The 11803-nt window shown below is 38.5% G+C and overlaps 1 protein-coding gene across 1 annotated transcript; it reads left to right on the top strand.

Annotated features, from left to right (window-relative positions):
• Positions 1–1566: 1566 nt before the first annotated feature.
• Positions 1567–10592, top strand: plaub (plasminogen activator, urokinase b). Its single transcript, XM_041816353.1, has 11 exons — positions 1567–1676; positions 1755–1860; positions 1943–2044; positions 2121–2274; positions 6164–6261; positions 6340–6381; positions 6458–6656; positions 6727–6878; positions 6957–7097; positions 9342–9490; positions 9575–10592. The coding sequence occupies exons 1-11, from the start codon at positions 1575–1577 to the stop codon at positions 9764–9766; spliced, it is 1437 nt and encodes a 478-aa protein (XP_041672287.1). The 5' UTR covers positions 1567–1574; the 3' UTR covers positions 9767–10592.
• Positions 10593–11803: the final 1211 nt, after the last annotated feature.

Genomic DNA, 11803 nt, shown 5'->3' with positions numbered 1-11803 from the left:
GGATGAAAAACAAGACTTTTATTAGTAATCTTTTATCAAATTAAGACAACAGAACTTAGGTGTTAATTTTTTGCTATTTGCCATCATTATGCTCCTGGAATTTAAAAACTTCTTCCACAGGGTCCATCCAGAGGCTAATGGGATCCCTGGCATGGCTGAGCTAGTGGCCTCTACAAAGTGACACTTGTTCTCCAACACTGTTTTTAATCTCTTGTTATGATGATTCAATCGGGGACGTTTTATGCCAGGCTCCATCTGTGAGTTACATAACTACATTATCCATGGAGAAACTGATCCAGAACCAGGAATGCCCAAATATGCACTTCCCTCTCTGGCTCTATTTAAACTTTTTTCATTTTAGAGAACTTTTCAAAATAAAAGATGGGAAGTTCTTTACAAAGCAGCAAAATGAAACCAACAGGTCATAAGGTCATAAATGGCAGAGATAAAGAAATAAACATTTTAAGACACAGTAGTCATTTAAATATAGAGATTATTTAATGGAGAATGTTGCAGTTTGGACCTTAGATGTACCTTAGATTAAAAAAAAACACACAAGACAAAAAGCACTAAGTTACAGAAGGCCATGCATACACTTTATTTTGACTTAATTTTCCCAAGGTTTAATGTAAACCATGGCAATTTCTTGAGGAATTACCTCAATTTCTTGGGAGCACCATTTCTTTTTCCAAAAAGAAAATAGACTGAAATTTATTTGACAGTTCCACCCGCAACCACCCACAAAAATAAAGGATAAATCCCCCAACATCTCTGGCTTCATGAACATTCTGTCTGCCTTTAAAGATGAACTGTAAAGTTTGCAAAACATTTCATCCTTGCTTTTGAAAGTCATGTCAATAAAGCCTACTTGAGTTTTTGTACATTATAGACTTTCTGTCCCCCTTTTGTTCCAGGCACACATTCGTGACCCACCGAAGGCAGCTCCGCGATCCACTTTTGGGTCCCAACCCACGATTTGAGAACCACTGGAATAGAGGAAGAATCACTGAACTGAGCCTACATTTTCCCAAAGTAGAATCCTACTGACATGCTCTTTTTTAGGATTGAATTTCAATAAGGCTTTCTTTTTTGCACAAAATTGTGGAAAAGAGAAATAGCTACCAGCGATATTTTAATGACCACATGACCCTAACTTGAATATTTAGCCCCTTTAGGAGAGAAATGTCTTCCAAGTGTGGTCATTATAGGAATATAGAAGCATTAGTAGCCCCATCAGTGTGATTATACAACCCAGACAGTCCCAATCATGTTTTACGGTAACATTTCATTATTCATCCAGTTTCATGTAATCCATAATTTAATTAAAGAGAAACTGAACAAACAGCTGCATGCCTGCTCTGCCTCCACAGCTTCCAACATGCCAAAGTTACTGATATGCTTCCTGAAAATTTGATATGTGGATTAACAATGATTACTCATCCAATCGCCCTGCGAACAGCTATTTCTTCACAACAAATCAGCCAATCAGGACCCTCCCTCCTCCCTGCATGCTGAATACAAAACAGAGAAAACCCCGAGGAGGTTTCCACAGTCAGCTCTGTGCATGCACGCTCATGCTGTTGGGATTTCAATCTGTACAGAGAGGAGACAGGAGAAAGATGAAGAGCTTAGGGGTTTTGATTTGCACCTTTGCTGCTCTGACAACAGCTAAAGCGGTAAGGACATTTTTATCCTGCTTGTATTGAAATGTATGCAGATTCTGACTGAACTTATAAGACTTCTTGCACTTTAAGGACCTGTTGAGAGACAGAAATCGGCATGAAATTCCCATCTTCCGTTCCTCTTTGTCCTCCTCCTCGTTATCTTCATCTTCATTCTTGTCCACTTTTGATGGTTCAGGTGAGAAACCACACTTCTGAGGCCCTCATGGTCTGTAAATTATGTAATATTACCCAGTACTGAATTTAAGGTGTGTCCTCAGGTGGGATCTGTCTGAACGGAGGCACGTCTGTCCCATCCCTGACTGGTGAACACATGTTTTGTTTGTGTGTTGACGGCTTTGAGGGGAGACGCTGTGAAACAGGTAAGAAGCTGAACCCTAGATCAATATCTACTCATCTTTGTCATACTTTAATCAAAACACTTTTTTTTTCCTTTAGTGAAGAGTGCTGAGTGCTTCGAGGGAGTAGGACTCTACTACAGAGGTAGGGTGTCTACATCAAGGAGTGGGCGACAGTGTCAGGAGTGGGATGCAGACACCAGGGAGCGATACATGACGTCAGACGTCAGTGCAGGGAGACACAACTACTGCAGGTAGAGGAATCCCCCTTTAAATCAAGTAGGGGAGAGTGGGGTGAGTTGTGCCAGTTTTTACTCAAAGTGACTTTAAAGTGAGGCCATGACAGTAATGCCTCCATCTTAAGTATGTACACATATATCAGGATGTGGTGCATCCCTGGGAACAATAACTTTGGATCTGAAATAAACTGTTTAAGAAATATAGCTTTCGGGAAAAAAGTGGTCTCGTAGCACAACTTGCCCCCGGTGCGGGGTAAGTTGTGCCTTTGGGGAGAATATGTTGGGGTAAATTGTGCCAGTGATTATTGAAGATTATTGAAGTAAAACAGAACATTTTAACCTCATAAACTATAATGCTATATAAAAGCAAGACAAATTCAATACAAAATTACTCATTTAAGGTTTATTTAGATATCATCACCCTATTAAACTAATGGCAGAAGTCATATTTTCTAGTTTTTGGGAAAACACAAAAAACTTGAATATAAAATATATGATATTTGTGAATCATTTCAGGCAACAAGGCTTTGGCAGTAGATGCGTGTTGACATACATAGAACGTTGTCTGTCAGTTATGTAACATATACGAATAAAGTGAGTCAGGCCAGTTTCTGAACATCTCATTGTGACTTAGGCCACTTAAAAACTGAATAAAACTGCTCATTAATAACACAGTGCAAACTCAAAACTGAAATCAGTGTTAGATAAATTAAACAAACGGCAGGTAAATCAAACACTGATGAGGCGTGCCCATCTCCTCACTTCTCCAGCTGTTCTTGGCCCTTCTTTGCTGGGTTCTAGGTGTGTAGGTCTCGGTGTGTGGTTGTGTGGATTTGTTAGGGATGGTGTGTCGGTGTGTGTCTGGGTGTGTGGGACTGGGTGAGAGGGTGTGTGGGTTAGGGTCTAGGTCTGTTGGTCTGGGATTTCTGTCTCTGGGTGTGTGAGTCTGGAGTTGTGGGTATTTGGGTCTGGTTGTGTGGGTGTCAGGGTTCGGGTGTGTCTGTGGATCTGGGTTTGTGGGTGTGCCACTGGCACAACTTAACCCAGCCCCTTTGGCACAAATCACCCCAGCCTCACCATTTTGAAAACCTAGCATGATCCAGCAATTTAGAGCCAACATCATGCTAACTGTATAGACTCATTGTATAGCCTACTGAAGCACTAAAACATGTGTGAAATGTGTTGAAACTTGTCTATAATTGTTCAGACACAACAATCAAAAAACCTTGATCATAGAAATTTTACTTTGAAAGGCAAAAAACAGTTTTTTGAGCTAAAATGTGTTCACCTCTCATGCCATGTGTCTCTCTTTTATGCAGGATGAATAAAATGGATGGCTCTTCAAAAATATGTAATCACATGACCAATTTTTTCTATGGTTTTCTATAAACAAGGGGTGGCACTACTTCCCCATTGGCACTCCCCTATAGAGCCTGGAAACAGGAGTCAACAGGGCTGTGTTGCCCTCAGCATTTGTTTTAAAAATAAATGTTGTTCAGTTCTGACCAAAGTGCTGCTGTGGCTAATTCCGAGCTAATCAATCCACTAGCAGCCTTTGTATACAAGCATTCACACAAGAAGTAACCCTTTACCCCCATCACATAATCATGTCGAAGCAGGTCAACAGAAGAGCGAAACCACCTTTCACAACATGAAAGCTTTTAGGGTTGTTTTTATTCTTTATTTCATACAGAAACGGGGTCCAGTACTAGTAAAACGGACGCCATGCTAAAGCCATATCCGAGGTAGTCAGACGGACACATCCAGACCCATGAGTAGGGCTGACCTCAGCGCTCAGCCAAAGAGTTAAGATCACCCAACACATGAAGCAGAAGTAAAACTAAGTTCTAACTTTAAATGGTTAGTACCTGCTATTTAACAAGCTATTTTTAGTTCTATTGTTTTATCAGTGTACAAGAGAATAAGTTGCAGTAAATACAGCCCTTTTTACAGGATTATAGAGTACTATACAGGAGCAATGCCAAAACATTACAGACCTTAGTGTAATGTAAATGTACAAACTTCTCCTTTCTACATGAAAATGCTCATATTAAAATATTTTTTTGTGTTTAAAGACCAGCTGATAAATAAGAGACAAAATGGCAAAGGCTTTTAACATGGTTAAAAACTGACATCCATGGCCTCTGCAATTTCTGAAGAAGACATCAAACATGCCACAACTTATGAACTCAAGCTTTCTGAAATATCTGTATTCTGCATCGGCGTTCATATCAATCAAACTTTATTTATATAGCACCTTTCAGTCAAATCCAACTGCAGTTCGAAGTGCTTCACAGGAGTGTACAAAAGTGACTGATACAAAGGTTAAAAAAGGGCTTAGAAACTAATGCACACCAAAATTAGTTCAATAAAAGAATTAAAAAGGTAGATGATTTAAAAGAGACAGAGATAAAAGATGAAGCATCTAGAAAAGCACTCGGAGAGTGCAGACCTTTGCCATTAGCCCTATCTCCCAATAGTAAAGAATCCTTGAAAAAATTTCTGGATCCAGATGGTGATCCGGATCACTCCCAAAGTCTAATCAGTTCTTCCTCATGCCATTTCTGATATTTCCTGAAAATTTCATCAAAATCCATCCATTACTTTTTGAGTTATGTTGCTAACAAACAAACTAACAAACTAACTAACAAACCCTGCCGATCACATAACCTCCTTGACAGTAATAAAGGAAAGAATTCATGAAATAAAAAACATTAAAATAAGTCATAATAAGTCATAATAATAATAATAATAATAATAATAATGTAATTATAATAATGATAATGACATGTTCCTCATCTTATGTATTTTCAAACAAACACAACCAATAAATCAATCTCTGTTATAACCAACTTAATATCTCATTTAAAAAAATCTAATTGTGAGGATATGGGCTTGTATTGCAAATTCGGTATGAATTATTGTATTAAAGGAAGTGATCATTTTCACTCATATTCACTCATATTTAATAAGAAAATGTACAAAAATGAAAAAAGTAGGATTTTTTGTAAACTGTTCTAAAAAAAATGGACTTGAATGATTGCATAAGATGTAGGCTAATGCATACTATCTCTGCTGTAAAAAAGTTTTTAAATTATTATTTTGACACAAATTTCAGGTTAAAGAAATGTTGAACCTTCCGCGATTTGAAAATTGCAGTAGGCCATATTGAGATTCAGTCTGATTTTCCATTAATTGCCCAGCCCTAATGATAATAATAATAATAATAATAATAATAAAAACAATGATAAAATAATAAAAGCCTATAAAATTGGATATAAAAAATGAATTATCGTAACTACAGTAAAATAAAAACCTAAGTTAAATATTAAATGTGAATGAAATAAGTAAAAGAATAAAATAGAGCAATTATTGTGATAGCACGTATAATCCTAATATTATAAAGTACTACATGAAAGCCAAACTGAATAAATGAATTTGCAGCTTGCGTTTAAAAATCTCGATGTTCTCAGCTCCTCTCAGATCCTCTGGCAGGCTCTTCCACAGTCTTGGAGGGAATGAAAAATAACCATACTTTTTGGTTCTACTCGGTGGAACAGCCAAGAACCAGAGGATCTGAGGGTCAGCCCGGGTTCATAGATGAAAACCATCTCTGAAAGGCAGTCTGGAGCGAGGCCATGTAGTGCTTTATAAAGAACCATTTTAAAATCAATACGGAAACTAATATATGGTATCTTGTTGTGGATACAGTAGGCACCAGTTAAAAGCCCCAAAAACTACCATGTTGCAATCCAATGCTCACTGTGAAGCTGGCTGAGACTCATGTAGGGTCACGACACTAAAACCAGCATTATTAAAGAGGCAATGCAAAGAAATCCATTTAAATGACATCCTGATTGTGACATATTCTGTGGTTTGATGAATTTTTGTGCTTCTCCCTCAGAAACCTTCTCTACAAACGGCGCCCGTGGTGCTACGTGTGGAAAAAACATCCGCTGAAGTGGGAATACTGTGATATTCCTCGCTGTGGTGGGGACTCCTGTAAGTTGTTTCATTTGAACGCAGTTTAATTTAATCGAATGCAGGTTTTCATTGGAGAATTTCCTTCTAATCTTGTAGTCCCAGCTCCGCCTTCTCCTGCTCCAACCACACAAGCTCCAGGTGAGTTCACCAAAACACTGAAACGTGTTTCCAGTGGTTTCTCCTCTGACTGTTCTGACCGCTGTTTCACCTCCAGCTGCAGCGTCCACGTGCGGCCAGCGCTCCAGAAGAAAGCTGATGAAGATCGTGGGTGGCACAGTCTCCACTGTAGAATCTCACCCATGGGTGGCTGCCATATTCTGGCGCAGTAAATCCAAGGAGGTGGTTTTCCGCTGCGGGGGGAGTCTGATCTCATCGTGCTGGGTGCTCACAGCTGCCCATTGCTTCCCTGACGGGTAGGAAGTGATGTCACTGACAGCAGGTGCAGAGAAACAGCAGGATTATGACTCTGAGTTTGTGTTTCAGCTCCCACACCAAAGAGCGCCGCTTCTCCGTCAGCCTGGGGAAAAATGCCCTGAATGAGACGGACCTGTCGACGGAGCAGACGTTCAGGGTGGAACAGATTTTCATCCATGAAGGGTTTGACAACAGTGAGGGGAACTTCAACAACGACATAGGTAAGGCAATGAATGCTCCAGATGCTTTGGTAGTTGTGACTGTTCTTCATAAATAAACCTCTTGATTTCATTCTGCAGCTCTGATGAAGCTGAAGTCCAAAAGCGGGAGGTGTGCAAAAGAAAACAACTTGGTAAGAACCATCTGTCTGCCTCCGCCTCTGCAGAGCCTCCAGGCTGGCGTCACCTGTGAGATCGCTGGATACGGAAAAGAGCGCTATGGTAAGGAGAGTCCTCTGGATGCTCTTGTCCTCACTCACTGGGATTTTAAGATTTAATGTGGACTTTCACATATGTGAAATTCAAGTTAAAGTAAAGCCCTGTACTGGATTCCATCTGTAAGTCTAAATGTGCCCAAGACTGAATGTAGTTTCAGCTCAAGGCCTCATTTCCAGAGCGCTTCTCACCAGGGCTTATTGTTGCTATGTTACAAAAAGGGGAGCCCACTTTCCTCGGTAGAATCTGACTGTAAGGTAGTTTTAAAAGTTGCTCTATCTGCTTCATATTTCAAGGAATATCACAGAGAAGACATGCAGATGATGTAAAGCAGGGGTGTCAAAGTCACATTGAGTTCAGGGCCAGATTTGCTCCAATGGGACATCCAGACTATTTAGGCTAGGGGTGTCAAAGTCAATCACAGCGGGGGACAGATTCTGAATTTAGCTTAACCTAAGAGCCTAACAGGGTCAATATTTAACCATAAACTTTCACACTAATCTTCATCAGTACATAAAATATGAAAAAAGCAACTCAACACTGATGATAAATCATTGTAAGATTGAAAAAGGTCAAAATAATATGTTTTACGGCTCAAAATCTGAGGAAAAAAATCAAACATATTAGTTCAAAAGTTCAAAACACGAAATTTAAAGGGGAAAAAAGCTATAAATATGAAATAGACAGTCACAATAATGACTTTAAAAGGTCAAAATATGACTTAAAATTTAAATTTGGAATCTAAAAGGTCAAAATTTAAAATAAGTCAAAATCATCAGTTTAAGAAAGAATTGTGCTATGAAAATATGAAAATGAAATTTTCACAAATTAATTTCCTTTCCCACATTCCTGACTTTTATCTAATTATTTTTACTCCTTACTTTTTCAGATTTTTATGATTTAAGAAGGACATTTTAAATCATCAATGTTAAATTTACATTTTTATACTGGAGGAATCCTGCAGACCTCATGCAGGCGGGCCAGTTACAACAGAAATATGATACAATCATATGCAGGCTGGATACAGCTGTATCACAGGCCGGATTTGGCCCCTGGGTCTTGAGTTTAACACCCCTGATGTAAAGGAATCCTGTCCTCACACAGGTAGCAACTGCAGACCTGAAAACTACCCTAGAAAAAAAAGATGAAGAAAGATGAGTAAGATCGGTTTCTCATCCACTAGTGTCAGAAGTCCCGCCCCTTCATGATCTTGATTGGCAGGTGAAGGAGAAGTGACTTTGACAAGCACAGCTATGTTCCAAAAGTTGAACTGTTTTCAACTAAGGGCGCTTTGAGCGGCTGACGCTGAAGGTGCTTTTTCTGCCCAGGGCGCTCAGAATGCTAGACTATTGGTTTTGAATTAAAAGTTAGTGCTGCCAGCACTAAAAAGCCGGCTGTGGATACAGCAAAACAGTCAACAGGGCCTTAAATTTGGACTTGCTTTGGACAAGGTCAAGCTTGACAGCATTCTTTTGTTTTATTTACCCAACCCCTCCCCCTTTACTCTGCCCTAAGGGTGTGGACATTGTTATTTTTTACTTTTTAACAGATGATTTTCCCATGCCCCTTCTAAAATGCAAAGACATCCAGAGAACGACCAGGGTTGAGTCAGTCCTCCTACCTGCCCAGTGAGGCCCTCAGGTGGGCAAAATCACCACAGCTACGCCTTACTGCAGTCTCAAATTTTCGCCCAAACATGCCAAAAAGTTCTGCTTGGTAGTATATGTTTTTGGGGAAGGGGTGCTTGACTTTTGTTAGATACAGGTAAGAGGGGCTGTAAGGAAAAGGGGTTGGGGACCACACATTAATATCCATCTCCAAATGTATGTGTTTTTGTAATAATGCACAGTTAAAAACAGCTGGACAAGCTCCGAAATGCATGCTGACATAGCTTGAAAAGTGCTTGAATTCGACCTTGAAAAAGTGTATGCTTCCTGACATTTAAACCTACATTGTTTTAGATGAAATGTTGTGATTGGCCTACCTTGGGCAGAGAAGCAAAGCTAAAACGACCTCATTTTGTTAATATAGAAATTTATCATCCATCGTCAGAAGATCCTAAATATCAAGAGTGAACCCCCATCATCACAGATGTAAACTGGATACTCCCAATAATTCTAAACATCAGATAAATCTAGCAGAGTTAGATTAAAACTGTACTTCTCTCCTTCTCCTTAGTAAACGTAATGAAGCTCCTTTTTCTTATCACATGTTTTTAATGCTCATAATGGTTTGGTTATGTCCTCTCAGGTCTGTGGTACAGGTCTCAGCTCCTCCAGGAGGCTCAGGTGAACCTCTTTGCTGATGAAGTGTGTCGACAAGAGGATTATTACGCAAACATGATTACTGATAACATGTTCTGTGCCGGTCGACCCGACTGGAGCCAGGATGCCTGCGAGGTATTCACAAGTCCAAACTCGGTCTCCCTCTGATTCCAGAGATCAGTTTGTTGTTTTTAATGAGGCTCTTCTGTTTTCTTTCAGGGAGACTCCGGAGGGCCTCTGGTGTGTGAGGTGGGCGGGAGGCTCTTCCAGTTTGGAGTCATCAGCTGGGGGGACGGCTGCGCTAAAGAGTTTCGACCTGGCGTGTACACCAAAGTGACAAACTACAACGCATGGATAGAAGAAAAGACGGGGCTCGACATCGCTTCGGGCTCCATGTTTCCTCAGAAGTGAGCAATGAGAGAATTATGTGAATTATGTAACAAAATAAGCAAAGTCGAAGAGGTGGAATAGACCTGTAATCCTACAAAAGCCATGTTTCTGTGCTGTCAGGGTTGGAAACTCAAATGTTATGCTGTCATACTATTATATTTAAGGTGGTTTATTGTGTTAATTCTGAGAAATGCTTTTCCCTTTCCAAATGAAGGTGATTTAAATATGATGAACACTGAAATTCTAGAAACAGATCTTCCACTGTTGTTGCATCTCTCTTCCTCACTAGGAGGAGCTAAGATGCAAGGAAGGGATGCACAAAGTCTCCAGTTGTGCACCTGGTTAGCCACTTGTTCAGAATTCACAAGTGGGGCACTTTCAAACGTATTTTCCATCATAGAAAAATGTTAAAACCCCATTAAATCTTGCATGTATTTACCTCAGACCCTCTTTCAAGAATCTATCTGAAAACTCTTTAAAACTCCCTGAGACTTTGAGACAGTGGAACCAGACATACTAAAATGCAAACACACTACCAGGTTTAAGGACTCGTTTTTGCAGCACTCGGTTACACTAAACATAAATTGCCTGTTTATCTGAAGCCTGCAGAATAAGGTGTTTTTATTTGTACAGCAGAGCCTCGTAGAGTCCTGAAACACGGCCTACCATACTAGCTGCTCTTTTAAGATCAGCACTTTAGTTATATGAATGAATTTAGCTGAGAGGTCTGTAGCTTTGAGCTGATAGGAGCAAAAAAAAAAAAATACATTTCAAAGAGTTGCAGTGTTGTACTTTTTTTCTGTTGTGGGACAGCTTAAGCTGTCTTTTAAGCTTTAATATTGTATTTTATGACATGATTTCAGAGCACTGTGTAGATTTTTATTTCATACTTGTACAGTTGTTCTTCTGTGTTTTTTTTTTTTTTTTCATTTTATAGCTTCACATAGATCTGATCTTTTCTGATACAGATGCTATTTTTGTACTCCTTGTGTTGACTCTTGAAAGCTTTTACAGAAGCATTTTTTTTATATTGTTTTCTACATTGTAACCAACATTTATGTTTATATAAAAGTGGTTTGGACTAAATGTCTGAATAAATAAATTAACAAAGCAGTGTATAAAAGGTTTACACTGTATATGTGAAATAAGTACACATTTTATAATGTGTTTCATGTTTTATTTTGTTTTACAGTTCTAGTTTTTCACATGGTGTATGTTTCAGATGTTATTTAAAAAATGCATACACAATTCTGCAAAGATGTAAAAAAAAAACAGAGAATATAAATCACCCTAAAATGTTTACACAAATTATGTCACATCCTCTCTGCGTCTTTCCCCAACTGCTTGAGGTCAATATTGTTGCCATTTTTCCTCCCCTTTAGTACTTTCTCATTTTCTCCAGTGTTTTAACAATTGTATGAATGTTATTATTCTGAAATCCTTGAATGATGCCATCTCTTTAAGTAGATCTTAAGTAAAAGCTTCACAAAGTTTGTTATGTCTTGTCTATTTTTGTGTTGTTGTTTTTTTTTAGTGTGAAAATCTTAAGTTATAATGTTTTAATGTGCTTACATTCTCAACAGCAATGGCAATCTCAATTTCTTTTTGAGATTAGATTAGAATTTTAAATTGAATAAAGTAACTCAAAATCTGTTGGAGTTATAATATTATATCTCCCTCAGAAATTAAGTGGAATTCATATTACATTTTAGCAGAGGTGGAAAAAAGTGCACGACTATTGTATCCAAGTAAAAGTACAGTTAACTCTGGTAAAATGTACTTAAGTAAAGTAAAATGACTAGTCTATAAATCTGCTGAAGTAAAAGTAAAACATATTTAATTTAAAGTTTACTTGAAGTTTTGAGAGCTTAGGAGTTGTACAGTAAAATATGATCATTGCTAATTGACAAGAACAATAGGAATACATCACCAAATTGTTCAGGTAAAGTCACACCTCTTTAATAAAGTAAAAAATAAAAACCCAGAGTATTAAATTAAACTCAAATAGAGTAAAACTGAACACTTTTGAAGTGTCTATGTTGTCCCAAACTGCATATA

This window comes from Cheilinus undulatus, linkage group 20 (assembly GCF_018320785.1).
Source record: "Cheilinus undulatus linkage group 20, ASM1832078v1, whole genome shotgun sequence".
NCBI lineage: Eukaryota > Metazoa > Chordata > Actinopteri > Labriformes > Labridae > Cheilinus > Cheilinus undulatus.
The sequence above is the reverse complement of the archived record's forward strand: the minus strand, read 5'-3'. Positions and strand labels throughout refer to the sequence as shown.

What these genes read in the sequence shown, in the direction of transcription:
- plaub (XM_041816353.1), top strand. Translation starts at nt 1,575, where the DNA reads ATGCTGTTGGGATTTCAATCTGTACAGAGAGGAGACAGGAGAAAGATG. An exon ending in TCCAACCACACAAGCTCCAG is followed by an intron (nt 6,382 to 6,457) that starts GTGAGTTCACCA and finishes TTTCACCTCCAG; the next exon opens with CTGCAGCGTCCACGTGCGGC. An exon ending in ATACGGAAAAGAGCGCTATG is followed by an intron (nt 7,098 to 9,341) that starts GTAAGGAGAGTC and finishes ATGTCCTCTCAG; the next exon opens with GTCTGTGGTACAGGTCTCAG.